Source organism: Hemibagrus wyckioides, linkage group LG17 (assembly GCF_019097595.1).
Source record: "Hemibagrus wyckioides isolate EC202008001 linkage group LG17, SWU_Hwy_1.0, whole genome shotgun sequence".
NCBI classification, from domain to species: Eukaryota; Metazoa; Chordata; class Actinopteri; order Siluriformes; family Bagridae; genus Hemibagrus; species Hemibagrus wyckioides.
Genome location: NC_080726.1, coordinates 16,534,704 through 16,554,647, shown reverse-complemented (window position 1 = coordinate 16,554,647; position 19,944 = coordinate 16,534,704). Strand labels below are relative to the sequence as shown.

Here is a 19,944-nt window from a genome sequence, read left to right as displayed (position 1 = left end):
CCAATGTCCAAGTAAAAAAGAATACAATATATAGTAATACTAAAGAAATTTTATTTTATTTTATTTCATTTCTTTCTTTATTTGCTCTCTGTAAACTTGCAAAATTAGACTAAATGAACACTGCCTGCTCCATTTATTCGTTTTTATTACTTGCTATATTTGTTCTTGTTAAAAGTCAGTGAGATTGCAACCATAAAATAACGCCCAGGTGCCAGAGGAAACTCTTCAAAATTGCGAGTTGGATGGAACAGTCTGAGGGAGTAGGGCATTAACATGGTCACTACAGAATGGGCTGCAGCCATGCGCATGCCATCAAGCTGTTTCCTGCCAAATTGTGATATCCGCCGAGATTCCACTACTGATCGACGGGCGGATATAATTTAGTGCAAAGGAAGGATAGGGACATGTGATACGTATTACGTGTAAATTTGTGCTAAGTATCAAGTTTACCACACTAATTCGTCACGATTAGAGTTCTGTCGACCATATATTAGCTAGTGCATGCGTTATATAGTTTAAAAGCTCAATATAGGGTCTGAAAAGAAGGAAACATATCCTTGATTTAGTGTGCATGTTTTTTTTTTTTTCTTACCTTGCCTGAATGGTGTAAAGGTAAATTACAGCCCGTTCATAAGGATAACGCAGTAAAGCGCCAATGCAGCCCTAATCGAAATTCTATCGAAGTCAAACGAAGCATCTAGGCTAGAAATTAGAAATGCATTGACTGTTTTGTTGTCACAGAGGCGGTATCGGAACATCTAAATATTGCCTTTATTTACATGACCGGATTTGTCCTGAAATGCCCTACCAGTCAGTTTAGTTGATTTGTATTCATTTTCCTTTTATTGCGTCCCAGAATGTAGAATTCTGCAGAATGGCTTCAGGCTATTCAATTACCGGTGCTGAAAAATCTATCTTGGCGTGAGGAGCAGCCCAAACATGCTCTCTTTATCATGTGGTAAGTTATTGTCCTGCTCACTTTTTGGGGGGAAATACATACTAGTAAACGTTTTGGATTTTCTAATTATGCTACTGTTTTCTTGAAAACGTCGTAGCAATATTTCAGAAGCTCTTTACTTTTCATCATACGTGAGCCTTCCATTACCTGTTGTCACCAAGTTGGGAGCACACAATTGTCTAGAATGTCTGTAGAATTAAGATTTCACTTTTTTTGGAACAGAAGGGCTCAAAACCAGATCCAGCATTTCACTGTCCTCGATGATTTGCCAGGGACATGTGAAAGAACTTGTGTGGCCTGCACAGAGCTCTGTCTTTAACCTGACTGAACATCTTCCTCAACCAACACCAGTGTCCAGCCTCACCGAGTGCTTTTCTTGCCATTTTGAGTATATATAGCTGATGCAGTACAGTGCCTTGCAAAAGTATTCATACCCCATGAGCTTTTCCACATTTTGTCATGTTACAACCACAAACAAATGTATTTTATTGGGATTTTATGTGATAGACCAATACAAAGTGGCACATAATTCTGAAGTGAAAGGAAAATGATAAATGGGCTTTCAAAGTTATTTACAAATAAAAATCTGAAAAGTGTGGGATGCATTGGTATTCAGCCCCCTTTACTCTGATGCCCCGAACTAAAATCCAGTGGATCCCATTTCCTTCAGAAGTCACCTAATTAGTAAATCTAGAGTCTGTGTGTAATCTCAGTATAAATACAGCTGTTCTGTGCAGCCCTCAGAGGTTTGTTAGAGCAGGGGTTCCCAAACTTTTTCTTTCCAGGACCCACCTAGACAAATACAATCAATCTCTAGACCCACCATAATATTTTAAATGGAAATATGGGGGAAAACGCATCCTGATTTAGTTGAGAGCAGTTTTTATTTTCTTTATATGAATGAAATATAGAATTGATTACAATACCAAAATGGCTTATAAGAAACAGAAAGATATGATAACCATTCAAATGTCAAAACAGCTTAATGGTTATGTTAAGATTATGAGAGGAATAACCAAGTACTGAGTTCTAATAATTTACAAAGACATGCAATACAAATTTCAAGAACTGAACAATTGTGTTTAAAAACTACTTCAAGCTTAAAAGTAAGCAAGGGAATTTTATTAGTGGTTATTTATTAGTAATTATTTGCGAATCGATATGCAGCTAAAAATGAGGCTCACCTTGTTTTTTCTGGGGTTGCTGGCTGTGCCTTTGATGAATTTTTCCTGACAAAGATACTCAGGAACCTTGAATGAGATGTGTTGTGTGGCTGGCGGAGAAAAATAAAAAAGGCAAGCACAGAGAATCATACTTAAAGTGTCTGTCCATGTACATGTAACTAACAGAACAGCTATGTTTATTCAGACTTCTGATTCTTGTGTATGTATGTGTTTTACTTTAAACTCTTAAGAGTTTGCTCATTATTGGACTGGTTTTGTTTCATTTACTGTAACATAAATTTGCCCTCAGACTTTGTGCGACCCACCTTTTCTCGCTGTGTGACCCACAGTTTGGAAACCCCTGTGTTGTAGAACATTAGTGAGCAAACAGCATCATGAAGCCCAAGGAACACACCAGGCAAGTCTGGGATAAAGTTGTGGAGAAGTTTAAAGCAGGGTTAGGTGATTAAAACAATATCGCAAGCTTTGAACATCTCACGGAGCACTGTTCAATCCATCACCCAAAAACGGAAAGAGTATGGCACAACTGCAAACCTACCAAGACATGGCCGTCCACCTAAACTGACAGGCCGGGCAACGAGAGCATTAATCAGAGAAGCAGCCAAAAGGCCCATGGTAACTCTGGAGGAGCTGCAGAGATCCACAGCTCAGGTGTGAGAATCTGTCCACAGGACAACGATTAGTTGTGCACTCCACAAATCTGGCCTTTATGGAAGAGTTTCAAATAAAGGGCAATCTTAGAAGAAAGCCTGTTAGAGTTTGCAGAAGTCTTGAGACTGGGGCATTGTTCATGTTCCAACAGGACAACAACCCTAAACATACAGCCAGAGCTATAGTGGAATGGTTTAGATCATGTGTTAGAATGGCCCAGTCAAAGTCCAGACTTGGATCCAATTAAGAATCTGTGGCAAGAATTGAAAATTGCTGTTCACAGATGTTCTCCATCCAATCTGACTGAGCTTAAGCTATTTTGCATACAAGAATGGGCAAAAAATCCACTATCTAGATATGAAAAGCTGGTAGAGACATACCCCAAAAGACTTGCAGCTGTAACTGCAGAAAAAGGTGGTTCTACAGTGTATTGACCCAGGGGGGATGAATACAAATGCATGCCACACTTTTCAGATATTTTTTTGTAAAAAACTTTGAAAGCCATTTATCATTTTCCTTCCACTTCACAATTATGTGTCACTTTGTGTTGGTCTATCACATTAAATCACAATAAAATACATTTACATTTGTGGTTGCAACATGACAAAATGTGGAAAAGCTCAAGGGGTATGAATACTTTTGCAAGGCACTGTGTATAGTGAAATGAAACAATGTTCCTCCAGGACCTGGTGCAAAATATATACACAGAGCTACAAAAGATGATGACAACAACAAAACTAAAATTTAGTTCAGTTTAGTTTGTGGGTAATAAAGCCCACAGCCATGTTCCAAAATCCAGTAGAAAACCTCCAGAGAACATTGGAGGCTTTTATAGCAGTGAAGAGTAGTCCAACTCTGGAGAGGAATGTTTAACAAGCATATATGGGTGTGATGTTCAGGTGTCCACATAGTTTTGCCCATATAGTGTATGTTGATTTTTGTTGATGTTGATAATACTTTGACTGTTGTTGCCTACTCGTTTTCAGAATAAAAGTAGTTTGCTCCCTATCACTTTTTTGTGATGTTTTGGGATGTTATTAAACATGCATATATTCTATATGACCTTTATTATACAGATGTAATAGGTGTTGCAGTGACTTCACAATTAACACATTATTGCATCTCTGTAAATCTTTTTGCAAATCTCTTGGTTTACTGCACTTAATATTGGCTAATTAATGTTTTCCAGTGTTTGCAATGGACGGCACAGGATAAATTGAGACATAAGGGAATCAGAAACCCCAAGTCACTTCTTCAGAAGGACTTCAGCAGAGGCTCAGAAAGATGTCTCACTGTGCTCACTGAAGATGTTTTCTTGGGCCCAGTTTTTCAGGCTCAGTATCTCTTTCAGCTTCCCCTGAAGTTTTTTTTTTTTTTTTTTGCATGAAAGCAACCATAAACATCCTGGGTAACTTGTAAGATACAAGGTAGTGTCTTACTATATGATGACCTGCTATTCTTATGGCTGGGATCATTACCACAGCTGCACTCACTATTGCAAGCAATCTTTGGCCCATTTGGATTTTGCTCTGCTTCGTTGCCGTTGCCTACATTGTAGTGTACATTGTAAGCTGTTACCAGAAGGAAGAATTTCACACACAAAAAAATCAATAGGCTATCCCATTACTAATACTAAAAAAAAACCCTTCTGTATATGTATTCATTCAAACTGTAGCAATGCCAAAAACATAATCCTCAGATTGTGTCTCCTTTGATAGATTACATACATACATTGAGCCGTAGTAATTATGCAGATCAGTTTCTGCCAGGCCCTGCTAACAGGAGCCATTGTGCTAAATTTGGTGATTCTATATTATATATCCCAAGTCCAGCAACAGATGATGGGGAAACGACAGGGGAAAGGCTTAAAAAATGCCTTCCATTCAATGTCAGGCCTGAGAGATTCAGGAATTATCGTGGCGAGGACAACAACAGGGGACAAAAAAGTAGGAAGCCTAGAGGGTAGTATGCAAAATCCTCATATGACTGTTATTCTTCGTGAGTTTGAAGACTTTGAGAACTATGTAGGAGATGTGGCTCAGTCCTTTCTGCACCACATGCCAGAACTACATTTCCTGGTAGTAGCAGACACCCTGCCTTACCCTCCTCTGACACTGCCTGAGAATGCCCATTTACTGCTGCTGTCACCAAGCCCAGAAAAGCCTCCTCAAACACATCGTCCAGAAAACCATGTGCAATCAGAGTTTGTGCTGCTTGTGCCCGATGGTGTTGAATTACAGCATTGGCGGCAACTTAAGAGGCTTGTCCAAGAGTTGAAGGCCGAGGGAGATGGCCCGGTGCGCTTGGTTGCAGCTCCAGTGCTGACCCGTGCTGCTGTCCAGTGTTTGTACTTGCAAGTGAACCTCAAGGAATGGACAGCTACATACTCCCTTGCAGCATCTGGGAGTGGTGACAGTATGTGCACTGCTTTGAACGGTGATGCTATAGTTCTTATACGAACTAAGGACCTTTTCAACCTGTCAGTCCCATTTGCACGTCCTTTGTTGTCTGCACTGTTTATTCAGACTGCGCTTAGAGGCTGGAAGGTTAAGCTTCTGGATGGACCTTCATTTACTGCAAGCCACAGGCCACTCTTTAGTTCTGCGCACAACCAGTGGAAGGCAGACTATCATCTTAAGGAGACTACCAGCCAACTAATGAGAAGCTTTGGTCTTAAGCGCTTGGTATGGCCTGATGGAAGGGACCAGTGGTTTGGCTGCAGCAAGGAGACATCACGATGCTTTGGCACAGTGCATGATGACACACCAGAGTACCTCTATTTGGAGCGATGGACTCCACCCTGCTGTTTGCGTGCCCTGCGAGAAACCACAAAGCATGTCATCAATATTCTGGAACGTTCTGGTGTGCGCTACTGGTTGGAAGGGGGTAGTCTGTTAGGAGCAGCCAGACATCAAGACATTATACCTTGGGACTATGATGTTGATTTGGGTATCTACCTGGAGGATGTGCCCAACTGTGAATACCTTAAGAACCTAGATTCAGGGTCACTGGTGGATGCCACTGGTTATGTATGGGAGCGGGCAGTAGAGGGAGACTTCTACCGTATTCAGTACAGTGAGACCAATCATCTGCATGTGGATCTATGGCCTTTCTACTCCCGCAATGGAGTCATGACCAAGGATACATGGACTGGCCACAAGCAGGATGTGGAATTTCCTGAGCACTTCCTGCAGCCACTGGTGCCCATGCCATTTGCTGGTATCACAGCCTATGGACCCAATAACTACCGTGCCTTCCTGGAGCTCAAGTTTGGTGAAGGGGTAATTGAGAACCCTCAGTATCCTAATCCTAACAAGAAAAGACTAATTAGTTAATCAGAGGTGATTATATGCAATCAACTCCAAAAGAAGTAGAACAGACAGTATTTTCATAATTCTTTTGTTTTAAACTGAAGACATTTGGATTTGAGATCAGGCAATGAATATAAGAATTTCAAGTTTCTTTTCCTGAAATTTACCTTTTATATGTGTTAAACAAGCTACAACATAGTATAATTGGTGGCAGATCAACCAATATTTAGGTAAGCAAAACAGCATTTAAGCAGAGTTGTAAAATAAAGAATTCCAAGTATTTGGATGCTTATCCTTTGCTTGTAGTAACTGCATCAAGCAGGTGACATCCTGATATCCCCAAACTGTTGCATTTTTCTTTTGTGATTAATGTCCAGGCTTTTAGTGCATCATTATTCAGTTGTTGTTTGTTTCTCTCTTCTTTCTCCTCTTTGGGAAGTGGAATACATGATTAATTGCGTTGTGTGATGATTGACTTGGCCATTCTAAAACCTTTTATTTTTTTCCCCTGATGAAGTCCTTTGTTGTGTTGCCAGTGTGTTTTGGGTCATAGTCTTGCTGCATGACAAAGTTACTCCTGATTAGATTTGACATATTTCTCTGTAAATCTACGGACAGAATGTTTCTGTAGACTTCTGAGTTCATTCTGCTGCTACCATCAATAAATAAAGTTTGTTCATCAATGAAGATTAATGAGTCTCTTCCAGAAGCAGCCATGCAAGCATTTTTGGAAATTTCACTTGAAATCATTACACAGTAGATTTTGATACTCCACAGGGCTGGGGTAAAGGTATGTTGCTCATCAGTGACATCAGTGCCACTTAAACCAAGAGTGGATGTTCAGGCATTAACTGTTCAAACAACTAAGCCAAGATGGCACACCTAGACAAGAAATACCTGCCAGTCAGATGTTCCAATATTTTTGATGACGTGACAATGGGTGCGTTCAAACAAAAGGTGAAACATTCTAGGTTGTTTAACATTTCTATATCCATCACACCACACCCATCATGCCTTATTCCTGATGTATTATAAATATTTCCCATAATATCTAAAATATGATCTTACCGATCCAGTCATAATATACATGAAGAAAGACTGACGGTAAAAACAAGCAAGTTGTTGTTCATATAAACTCTTTCTGCCTGCCTGCCCAGGAGTGTCTTAAACTGAACTTTGAAGCTTTTGTGGTTTTAATTCAACATTTAATTCAGTGGGTTTCATGAAGTATTGCATTAACTGGTTAGGAATTACAACCATGTTTTTTTTTTTAAATATTCCCTCCATTTTCCATTTCAAAAGCAATTGGACAAATGAAAAAAAAGATCAGGTATCCTTGATTGACATCCCCAAACATTTTAATGTAGACCAAGATGCACAGAGAAAATCATTACAAAAACACTATTATAAAGACAGGAGAACATTCTGAATACTTAACACACAGCATTTCTTTTTGGCATGAAGCACAACCACCACCAGCTTGCACAACCATATTGCACCGAGTTACAGCATGTTGGAATGAGAAGTCTTTAAAATCTTAAATTGTACACACAGATGCTGACATGTCAAAACGTTTTCTTTCTTAACGCCATGCCAGCTTCTATGGCTATATTCATGGCGAGAGACAGTTTTTGTTATTCAATATTAAAACTATATAAGATGTTTAAGATTAACTTTTTTTAGGAACTTTAAAACCGAAGATGGGTTTACTTGTTTAAAAACTTTTTCAAAAGTGTCAACAGAATAAAAGTGTTTTCTTCTAGGGGTAAAAGTATTACATTCGAACAAAGTGTTTAACACGTTTTAATATTTATTTTTTGGCCAAAACATGGCCACTGGAAAAACCTTTCAGTTATTAGACACTAATATACCCCTAGCCAAAAGAACCCAAGATTTTTTTACTGTTTGTATATCCCTGAGCAATAGTGACTACAAACTAACTTTTGATATTCAAAAATCTGCTAGTACCTTCTGAAAAATCTACATGTAGGAAACTAGCACAAAGAATGGAGTCCAAGAGATATGGAATAATCAAATACTTCAGAGAAATCCGCATAGAAATTTCATCCAGTTTTTGAATGTTTATGTAAATTAGTAACTTCAGTTCTTATAAACTAGTTCTTGAATTACCAAAAAAAAAAAAAGTGAGATACAATGTTCACCATTTTGTGCTAATTTTTGTGCTAAAAAAAAAAACACAAACATTCTTATGTAACATACTTAAAACATACTCTTTAACAGACCTGAGACCCAGTTTGAAAGAGGATTGTCATACGTGTTCAAGCAGGAGTGATAAATATATAAATAAAAATTTCAAAAAGTTTCTAAGACAGACCAGATCAAAGATTTTGACTTGAAATGAGCAAAACTTGAAACATTTTTCAAAACAAAAAAAATTACAAAAAAGATTACATTTTTATGAATTTATAAGGATTGAGTTGATTGTTCACACTTTAAACACAACAGACTGTTTAAGACTGTTACCTCCTACTATTTCAACTGAGGAAATAACGGAATTCATCACACCAAAAATTGAAATAGGATTTAAAATCACTTAGGCCCAGCCTTTTAACGTAACGTAAAAAAAATTGAATAACTTGATGAAAAGCCACTACCAATAAGAAAAATAAATAGTTTGGACTACAGTACAACCCAATAATGACTTCTTACTCTTTCCTTTTTTCTTTTACATTGGCCTCTTGTGGTTTAGACTGCAGACTCCTGCTTTAAGCTACAAGTCTCTTTACAATGAATTCAGAATCAACAATATATTAAAGTGTGTTGGTCTACATTACAGATTCTTGCTCAGTGTCCCGAGAACCAGCAATTACTACTTCAGCCCGTTTCTCAAGCAGAGGAGAGTGCTCCGGTTTTGTTGGATTCTCAACTTCTTCAAAACGTACCTCACTCAGCTCCACCTCCTCTTTCTTGCTATTTTTATCAGTAAAGTGCTGCAGCAGCCCTGCCCCAAAAGCGTCACCCTCCACATTGATTATTGTGCAGGTGCGATCTCTAAAAGCAGTAAGAAAAATTATTTCAAACATATGCTTTATTATAACAGACACCTTTTCATAACCACACGATCCACATCATATTTCATCTCTTTCTTGCAACCAAAAGCTCACTCTTAAATTCCATAAATTCTTCACATACTTTTTTTTCAGGCACTGCTAATTCTGTATATTCTACTCACACAAGCCAGTCGACAGCCAAGATGAGAGAGAGGTCATTAGTAGGCAATCCGACTGCCTCCAGGATGATAGCCAGTGTCAGCACACCTCCAGCAGGTATCCCTGCAGCCCCCACACTTGATGCTGTGGCAGTCACCCTGAAACAGGAAAGGGACAATTTGGGGGAAAGAAACTTATGCAAATTCATAGTTTGTATTACCCATTTAGAGTTAGACTGATTGGAAGATGGATGGCTGCACTCACAGTATGGTGATAACCTGGACAAAGTTGAGTGAAATGTCATTTAACTGAGCAATAAAAACAGCAGCCACACACTGGAAGCAAGCAGCTCCATCCATGTTGACAGTGGCACCAATCGGTAGGATGAAGCGACTGATATGCTTTGATACACCATTGTTCTCCTCCACACACTTCATCATCAAAGGCAGTGTTGCAGAACTAAACACAACAGAGGTTAGGTTATTAAAACACATAACTTCTAATCACGTCAAACATGTATTCTCATTAAACCAGTTGTAAATCTAAATAAATATAAATTAATTTGGATGGATATGATGCTAAAAAAACAAACAAACAAAAAAAACTAAACAATGAGGACACAACAGTAAACTGAAATTGTTCCGTAAAAATCTTGGTGTTTGTTCCATGTTAATAAAATGTAAAATGCTAAATGGTGGTGAGTAGTCAGAAACAGAAACAAATTCACCAGGCCATTACAGTAACATTACTTTTTCTTTTTGATTGTCAAAATATGATGGTCCAATGAACTTTGTAAATTCCACAGGCCCAGAATTTTCAAACTAGAATGAAATATTGCCAGTATAGTTCAATAAATGAGGTTGGTTTAGGCCAAATTCTTCCAGATTTCCTACCTGGATGAGGTTCCAAAAGCAGTTGCCAAAGCAGTAATCAGGCCCAGGAGGAAAGTGTAGGGGTTCTTCCGAGTGAACACAAAGTAAATTAGTGGCAGGATGAGCAGGCCATGCACTGCATGACCAATCACACAGCAGGCAATATACTTTCCCAGGCTGGCAAATAGTACCCCTACATCCTCCATCTCAACAATCTTAGAAGCCACCAAAAACATGATACCGAGTGGGGCATACCTACAGAACATCATCTAAATTTAGAATACAGAATAACTCATCCAAAATGCAAAAACAATTCTTAAGAGAACAATATTAACATTATGTAAATTAATACAAAGTCAAAAAAATACTGCACATACATAATAGGAATGCATTTTCATGGAATAAGTTATTTACCACATGATCCAAGACACAAGCACCATGGTGGCCTCATTAAAGGAGTTAAAAAACTTGATAAGAATCTCCCCATCGTCTCCCAGTTTCCTCAAGGCCACACCAAACGCCATAGCAAACACAATTAGGCCAAGAATGTTCATACCATCCACATCTGTACCCACTGGAACCTAAACACAGTACACAAATGAGCTGCATGTCCTGCACAAACAGTTTACATGCTTATATGTTAAAAAACAAGATATTACCTTTTCCAATGTGATGTTGGTGGTATTTGTGTTGGTTTTCACAAACTTATAACCAGTAGCATACTGTGAGAAAGGGAAGATTTCAAATGAGCAAAATAGCAGTAACAGTTTCCAGTCTTTAGATGTGTTAATAAGTGTGCGATTGTGTGTGAATGTGTCCGAGTCCCAAAAAGAAAGAGAGAATGCGTGTTGTATATCTAAATGTGATTAGAATTTTCGAGTCAATTTGACCTCGGTGTACGACTCGACAGTCAGGAAAGCTGGTTCTTGTTTCATACAGGAGTGCAACGAATATCGAATTTTCATTTAAGGGGGGCTCAGCCTTAGATGTGTATAACATTTGAGTACTGAACAAGCCAAATATGAGTCTTCCTGATCTCACACACATCCTCTGATCCTCGCTCTGCGACACTGCAGTCTGAAGAACACGCTGAAAGACAGGGAGGAGCCGAAGTCTGCCACCGTTTTCATATGAAATTTAAAGGGGACTGAGGCAATCACGAATCTGTGTACAGTTAATGGAGTATCGCAGAATTTTTAGGGGGGCTGAGTAGAAATGTTAAAGCCCCCCTAAAAATGGCCTAGCGACGCTCATGCTGCACACACTTTCCATGCGGCATACCCTGGCGTATACAATAGAGATGAAGCAGTTTACGTGGGTCATCTGTTCTGAAAGTCATCTGTGAGTGCTTGTGTTATAACCCCACGCTATCTTTTCAGTAGCCATGTCTCCGAAAAACGGTAAATCAGGCATCAAGGTTGCCGAGAGGAAGGTTGTGAGATCAACCATCGAGTTGAAACAGATTAATTCATTTTACATTATTTCCTATGGGGAAACATAATTCAACCAGACTTTTGGAACGAATTAAGGTCGAACACCGAGGTACCACAGGCTCTCAGTCTCCGCTCTAATTCATCCCAAAGGTGTTCTATCGGGTTGAGGTCAGGACTCTGTGCAGGCCAGTCAAGTTCATCCACACCAGACTCTGTCATCCATGTCTTTATGGACCTTGCTTTGTGCACTGGTGCACAGTCATGTTGGAAGAGGAAGGGGCCAGCTCCAAACTGTTCCCACAAAGTTGGGAGCATGGAATTGTCCAAAATGTCTTGGTATGCTGAAGCATTCAGAGTTCCTTTCACTGGAACTAAGGGGCCAAGCCCAGCTCCTGAAAAACAACCCCACACCATAATCCCCCCTCCACCAAACTTTACACTTGGCACAATGCAGTCAGACAAGTACCGTTCTCCTGGCAACCGCCAAACCCAGACTCGTCCATCAGATTGCCAGATGGAGAAGCGCGATTCGTCCCTCCAGAGAACGCGTCTCCACTGCTCTAGAGTCCAGTGGCGGCGTGCTTTACACCACTGCATCCGACGCTTTGCATTGCACTTGGTGATGTATGGCTTGGATGCAGCTGCTCGGCCATGGAAACCCATTCCATGAAGCTCTCTGCGCACTGTTCTTGAGCTAATCTGAAGGCCACATGAAGTTTGGAGGTCTGTAGCGATTGACTCTGCAGAAAGTTGGCGACCTCTTCGCACTATGCGCCTCAGCATCCGCTGACCCCGCTCCGTCAGTTTACGTGGCCTACCACTTCGTGGCTGAGTTGCTGTCATTCCCAAACACTTCCGCGTTCTTATAATACAGCTGACAGTTGACTGTGGAATATTTAGGAGCGAGGAAATTTCACGACTGGATTTGTTGCACAGGCGGCATCCTATCACAGTTCCACGCTGGAATTCACTGAGCTCCTGAGAGCGACCCATTCTTTCACAAATGTTTGTAAAAACAGTCTGCATGCCTAGGTGCTTGATTTTATACACCTGTGGCCATGGAAGTGATTGGAAGACCTGATTCTGATTATTTGGATGGGTGAGCGAATACTTTTGGCAATATAGTGTGTATATATATATGTGTGTGTGTGTGTGTGTATATACATACATACATACACTACTCACAAAAAGTTAAGTAAGACCAAGTGTATGTGTGTACATGAGTGAAAGACTCACCGACTGAAAAGCAGCAGCCACTAGGTTGGAGGGGAAGATATTTCTATAAGAACATAAAAATAAATGCTAATTAATTGTAACATCTGTGCAAGAATCAAAAGGGACAACAAAGTTGAGACAAACTGGAGTCTTTAGAGTTAATGTACAAGGGGCAGCATTTGCTGATCATACGATTTTTGTTTTGGAAGTGTTTCAAAAGCTGAATACAAATTAATTTACTGACATACAGCAGGAAATAAAACTGCATGCGAATGCAATGTTACACATTTACTAACATTGTCAGGTCATAACTAATTTGTGAAAAGTAAAAGTTCTTTTCACTTGGAGCATTTAACTTTGACCAGAAACACAATGTTTGGACACAAAACACCAATTTCTGCATAGTGGACATGTAAATCATCATCAATGCAATATCACATACCATGTGGTTAGGATCTGGGATTCAGTGTGTCCTATTAACTATTAACTATTAATCAGCTGTGTCCAAAGTATCAATTCACCAAATTAAAATAATGTGTTCTCAGAGTTCACACAAACCTGACATCTGGCTTGTTGCCAGAAGGATATAATGGCATTGCTTTCCCTATAAGGAAATTTACAGCCTTCATTACTAGGCAGCTCCTACTGCTTTTGGGGTTTTTCATTACTTAGTAATCCAACTATCTTCATAATCTCCATGTTGCTTCATTTTTGGTAACAGTCACCCACACACAGTTTACAAGAATAGCCAATGTCATGCCTGGGTTGGATGCATAATTAAGTGAATATGACTTGTTTCACAAGGCAACTGCAAGATTAAAAAATATATAGGCCCATGGACTAGGGGCTTTGTTATTCAAGATTTTCTTGAATTTCTAGGTCACAGCTCTTACTTGGCAATTCATATGGATAGATCCAATTGACCTTTCCAAATGCACCTCTGACAAAAACATCCACGTCCTAACTATACCCAGGTTAAGAGAGACACACACCCAGGTTTTTCAGTATGCTCACTCAAGGTTTTAAATGGGAGATCAGATTCTCAGAAACACCTTGGCTGGATTCCGTCTGTCTAGCACTTGCACTCTGCTTATACATAGGGCCTCCCTGTCTTCTGCATAGTCAAAAAATGTGAGTCTGGTATGAAAAGTGTGTAAGCCTGGTGACAGTTTTAGTGCTGCTTCTTACAAGCTAAATTTTCAGGACCATAATCATATTAAGTCAAAGCTTAGTGAAACAGTCTGTTCCACAAACCCCTGATAGGGCTTCAGCATATTGACATGACTAGTTTCGCATTTCCTAAATTCAAAGACAGGATCGATCTGAACCTGTAATCTCTCACCCTCCTGTAAGACCAGTGTTTTTAGTGTCTGAAGTTTATCTGACTCATGTCCAGCTGTTAATGGACCCTCAATGACTCATGGTGGTTTGTGGCTTTACCCCTCACATTTTCCTGAAATTGAGTGTAATGACTTCATGCACCTTGTTGAAAATTTTAGAGTTGTTTTAGAGAAGTTTTTTTTAACAAATTCATGCTCACAGGCATGATTTGGATGTACAGGAACATTCTCCAATTAAGCAACATTCTAACGGATTCAATCCAGCTAAGTATACACTATTGCAAAAGGAGGTTCTTGAGCTCAAGTGCCTGGAGTTGTCCTTGTTTAGTGGTCCCTAAAGCAGAATGGTCCATTTATGTACAGAAATAAGTAAATGCCATCACTTGAGCTCATTCATTTTGTCTTCCTCATACTGATGACTGTTTTGATACACCCGTAATAAACAAGCTAGATTTATTGAAGAGTTACTAGCAAGTTCCTTTAACCAAATGGACCAGCGCTGGCCTAGGCACATTTCAGAATACAAAACATCTGCATCTGCAATACTTGGGTAGGGAGCTGAGGAAAGTCCAGTCCGAGTGCATACGATAAAGGAAAATGTGAGCCATTTCTGCATTCCCTTTACCAAATGCAAAACTGGAATCTGTGGCGGCTGAATATTACTGAGGTTTCTGAAGGAAATTTCTCACCGATTTACCTAGACCTTATTTATTATGATTTTCTCTTGATTGACACATGTTCAATGTTAAAGCTGTTGTGTAGCCCTCCTATGCTTGTAGCTCCCAACGTCAAATGGCCTTTTAAATTTAGACAGAAGTGCCATATGAACAGTTTTACTTTAAGATGACATAAAACATAGCATACCCTATTTGTTTTCTATCCAACTACAGTTTGACTATTAAATGATTGAGAAACATACCCTAGCAATGCAACAGGACCTAACCCTTGGGAACTGGTTGTATATATAAACTATAATCCTTTAGTATTTCTTCACCATGTGTACAACTACAATCAGTGATTGATTGGACCATTACTTGCACAAAATATCCATTAGAGATTTGTCACAAACAGTGATCTTAAAAATCAGCTGACGTGTAATCAAGAGTGTAGTGGGTTTGGTTGTATTTTTTTTTGTTTACATTTCTTCTCTGTATGTGTGTTAATTATTTACTGGAAAAGATTAGATCCAGCATGGGAATTGCAGATTGTAAATGACACCACCCATATGAAGATGAATATTTGCAAATATTGTACATAGAATCTCAATACACCAGTCTACACTTTGAAAATAATGGTGATGGTATACTGTATAGCTGACTGGGAACTGTAAGGATGAGTGACCTATTCTTTTGGGGAATACCAACATTCTCTCCTCTTTTAGACAGCTACAAAAAAAAGGTTTTTTTGTTTGGAAAAGGGTAAGTTACAAGCATTTGTTTATCATTTTAATGATACTTACCCTGACACTGCGCTCAAGTCCTCCTGGGACATTTTTATTTATAAGGTGGGATGGAGTAATTATGTCATGTACGTTCCACCCAGTTTTCCAAATGACACGCCCTAACTCGAAAAATTCGGAGTTTAAAGAAAACGACTAATCTGGTGTCTTCCTTATTATAATTTGTTACATATCTTATTTAACAAAACATAGTCTGCTTTTGTTCGTTTTAGGTAAACCGTATAGCAGGAAAGAAACGTTTAGGCTACACGCTGACGTTAACATATAGTAGGTAGATGATGCAACCACACGCAGGGTTACAAAACGCGCGCGTCCTCGACGCCACCAAGGAAAATTTACTGGAATAAATTTTTATTGTTCTTCAAATTACTAATAATTTGTATTTCAATTCATATTAAAATACTTTTTGTGGTGATGTTTTCCCTTATGTAATTTAATCTGACTTATCCTGAGATCTCAGATAACTGTTCTTGAGAAGGCTGGAAGTAGTTCAGTTAGTTTAAGTTTACTTCCCTCTGGATAACACGTACTCATACCAGCTCCAGTCTAAACACATTAATCCAATTAAACGGAAGTTACACGCCAAAATAGTTTACTTACCTTATCAGGTCTAAAAACGAGTCTGCGACCTCCTTGGACTCAGGTACGTTTTCGTCAATGAAAGCCATTTTCGGCTTGGTGCCTTGAGATGAACCAGGCTGAATGATGAACGCCATAATAACACCGATTGCCGAGGAAATTAACGTGGTGACTAAAAAGAACAGCATCGCCCAGCCACCGAGTTTTCCCAAAGCTTTCGGGTCAATGCTAGCAGCCCCTGACACGAGACTACACACAACCAACGGAATGATGATCATTTTCAGCAGGCGAATCAAGAGTTCCCCAGGAAAACCGAAATAGAGTACTTGAGTTTGGGTGAGATTGGCATTTCGCACTCCAAGTCCAATACAAACCCCTACGATAACAGCAGCTACTGTCAAAATCACCAGTAAGTTTGCCTTTGCGATTCTTTTTAACTTCTCCGGGAGTGTTTCTTGGACTTTACTTTTCCCCAGACTAGAAAGGAAAAGATCGTCGTGATGCGCTCCGCCGTTAGAAATCTTTCTTTCAGTAGTTAACTTTTCGTCTGCCATTGTTTGTTCAATAAACACCAACGTCGGTTGAAACCTTTCCGGTCGGATAAGCGCGACTTCCACGCGGTTCTGTGTAGCGTGAGTAATATAATACTACTACTTCTGTTACGGTGGGAGAATACCCATTCTATTTGCATTACCGCCACCCACTGCTTCGGAGGGTAGTCTAGTTCAGTTCACTTTACAGTTTTCTTCTCTACACTTTCTTTACAATTGACGGTGGTCATTTCGAAAAGGAGCAAATTAAGGTTTAAACTTGTTACCCAGCCTCATTCTAGTCAACGCTACCTTTATTTCTTTTTCCTCTTCTGTGCTCCACACTTCCCACTATTAAGTTTACGTTGTAATAATTGTGCCCGCTGGTTTCCTTGCCCCATTCCTCTTTCCATTTCCATTTTATGAAACCTTTAATAGTGCCATTTGCCTCTGATTTGCTCAGTCATACATACAACACAGTTGCAAATTATTAACATTGTTTTCTTTGCTTTATGTTTTGCAGGTCTCTAAGACAGGAGGATTTATTGGTCGGCTTAATAACTCTTCGTGTTGGATGTTTCCCATGCCGTCAATACTGTGATTCCCCAGTCTGGGTCCCTTGCCCACAACATGAATGTCAGTGTAAAGCAGTGGATGCAGGTTAGGTCTGCCTGATCTTCAGCATTTGTGTGTTAACAGGTAATTAATAATGTGTAGTATTAATTAAACTATTCAATGTTGAGGAACAATTGTTTTGTTTTCATTTGGATTTTAAATCAATAAAATATTCTTTTTAATGAAACCATTAATTTAATAACATTTTATTTGGATTGCAGTTTAACAATGGACATTGTCACGAAGCAGCTTTACATAAATTTATTTCAAATGAGCAAGCCAGAGGTTATGAAACCTTGAGAGAAACCAGACTCGAAAGGAAACCCATCTTCATTGCGTGATACCAGATATAACTGTACACTATAAAATCAGGAAGCACTACGTTTTTGTTAAAGTGTTAGAATGTAATGTTTCTTACTGTTCAGTAATAGAGACTTAAATGTAAACTGTTCTTAGCAAAAGCAGTCTTTCTTTCTTATCCAAGAAAGAAAAATCACAGCTATGTTAGGGTGTCTGTGTGTTAACATCCACAGTAAACCCATGGTAATCTGTAGGCTATTCAAGCAAGTGAAGCTCCAAACAAAAGTGGGTCCATTAGGATGACTTTATAAGTGAAATGTAGCATTTTATAATTATTGCAAAATGTTTCTGAGATCCATTGTGTGGATAATATACCACAATGGTCATATCTTGTTTAAGTTAGAACTTAGAAAGCTGCTGCATTCTGGACTGTCCCTATAAAGGTTATCCTAGTAATATTCTCATCATCTCATGAGTTTCAAATACAACACATGGACATGTCACCAATGTCTTTTCTGCACATGATAACACAAAAAGACCACCCAGAGTTACTCTGTAATCAAAAGGCTTACTTCTGGCTGCCTGTAGTCCTAGTACAAGCACTTCTGTCTTGTTAAAATTAAGTAGGAGGAAGTTAATAAGTGTCCACTGTCTAATGTCCTTTACACATTCTTCAATCTATTAACCTCGTGCCTCTTATTTGGCTTAACTGAAATGCATAACCGTGTATCATCAGCATAACAGTGAAAGCTAATCCCATGTTAATAATTTTACCCAGAAGTAGCATATATTAAAGAAGTGATACATGCAGCTGGAGAGCCTCTTCTTAATATTATTAACTCTTTGTTATTTCTAGGTCATGTCCCAAAATCTCTTAAGTTAGCAGTTATTAAGCCTCTTCTTAAGAAATCGAAACTGGACCCTGATGAAATATCAAATTACAGACCGATTTCAAACCTTCCGTTTATATCTAAAATATTAGAAAAGGTGGTGTCAGCCCAATTATACTCCTTCCTACAGGAAAACAATATCCTTGAAGAATTTCAGTCAGGTTTTAGGCCCCATCATAGTACAGAAACTGCACTAGTTAAAATCTCTAATGACTTGCTTTTAGCTTCGGACCAAGGCTGCATCTCCATTTTAGTCCTGCTTGATCTTAGTGCTGCATTCGACACTATAGATCATAATATTCTTATAGATCGCTTACAAAATCACATAGGCATGCAGGGACAGGCATTAAAATGGTTTAGATCCTACCTGTCTGATCGATACCACTTTGTAGATTTAATTGGAGAACTGTCCAGTGTAGTACCAGTGAAATACGGGGTCCCACAAGGGTCAGTTTTAGGACCTCTGCTTTTCTCAGTATACATGCTTCCATTGGGTGACATCATTAGAAGGCATGGGATTAGTTTCCATTGTTATGCCGATGATACCCAGTTATATATCTCATCAAAACCAGATGAAATATGTAATTGGTCTAGATTAACTGAGTGTGTTAAAGATATTAGAGATTGGATGACTGATAATTTCCTATTATTAAATTCTGACAAAACGGAGATATTACTTATTGGCCCTAAAACTAGTACACAGAAGCTCTCACAATTCAGCTTGCACCTAGAAGGATGTACTGTTACTTCTAGCTCAACAGTGAAAGACCTGGGTGTATGATTAGACAGCAACTTATCCTTTGAAAACCATATTTACAATATCACAAAAACAGCCTTCTTCCATCTTAGAAATGTTGCCAAGCTTAGGAACATTTTATCTGTATCTGATGCAGAAAAGCTAGTTCATGCATTCATGACCTCCAGACTGGACTACTGTAATGCATTACTAGGTGGTTGTCCTGCATCTTCAATAAACAAGCTACAGTTAGTCCAGAATGCAGCCGCCAGAGTTCTTACCAGATCAAGAAAATATGATCATATAACCCCAATATTATCCTCCCTGCACTGGCTACCTGTTAAGTTTAGAATTGACTATAAACTAGCTCTACTCACATACAAGGCTCTAATTGGGTTAGCTCCCACCTATCTATCCAGTCTTCTAACACGTTACAATCCACCACGCTCTTTAAGATCACAAAATTCCAGACTTCTAGTAGTTCCCAGAATGTCAAAGTCCACAAAAGGGGGTAGAGCGTTTTCGTATTTAGCTCCAAAACTTTGGAATAGTCTTCCTGACTGTGTTCAGGGCTCAGACACAGTCTCCCATTTTAAATGTAGACTAAAGACTTATTTCTTTAGCCAGGCATACATCTAACACTTCCCATAACCTTGCACTCCAGTACATCTGATTAAATGCACATTCAGCTAGTACTGCTA

General features: G+C 39.1%; 2 protein-coding genes across 2 annotated transcripts; one reads left to right on the top strand and one right to left on the bottom strand.

Moving 5' to 3' along the window:
* Positions 1–327: 327 nt before the first annotated feature.
* fkrp (fukutin related protein) lies at positions 328–6,783 on the top strand. The gene is made up of 3 exons (XM_058413945.1): positions 328–612; positions 857–958; positions 3,983–6,783. The coding sequence occupies exon 3, from the start codon at positions 4,542–4,544 to the stop codon at positions 6,126–6,128; it is 1,587 nt and encodes a 528-aa protein (XP_058269928.1). The 5' UTR covers positions 328–612; positions 857–958; positions 3,983–4,541; the 3' UTR covers positions 6,129–6,783.
* Positions 6,784–7,821: 1,038 nt separating this feature from the next.
* Positions 7,822–16,815, bottom strand: slc1a5 (solute carrier family 1 member 5). Its single transcript, XM_058413944.1, has 8 exons — positions 16,194–16,815; positions 12,816–12,858; positions 10,806–10,868; positions 10,561–10,727; positions 10,168–10,401; positions 9,539–9,733; positions 9,298–9,432; positions 7,822–9,116 (listed from the first exon to the last, which is right to left on the bottom strand). Exons 1-8 carry the CDS (start codon positions 16,724–16,726, stop codon positions 8,891–8,893), a joined length of 1,596 nt encoding a protein of 531 aa, XP_058269927.1. The 5' UTR covers positions 16,727–16,815; the 3' UTR covers positions 7,822–8,890.
* Positions 16,816–19,944: the final 3,129 nt, after the last annotated feature.

Bases quoted from the DNA above. Each gene is read 5' to 3' on its own strand.
- fkrp (XM_058413945.1), top strand. From the start codon at position 4,542: ATGCAGATCAGTTTCTGCCAGGCCCTGCTAACAGGAGCCATTGTGCTA.
- slc1a5 (XM_058413944.1), bottom strand. From the start codon at position 16,726: ATGGCAGACGAAAAGTTAACTACTGAAAGAAAGATTTCTAACGGCGGA. The intron at 12,859-16,193 runs GTAAGTAAACTA...ATGTTCTTATAG, and splicing joins TCGTTTTTAGACCTGATAAG to AAATATCTTCCCCTCCAACC. The intron at 9,433-9,538 runs GTGAGTGCAGCC...TTCCTGTTTCAG, and splicing joins GTCCAGGTTATCACCATACT to GGTGACTGCCACAGCATCAA.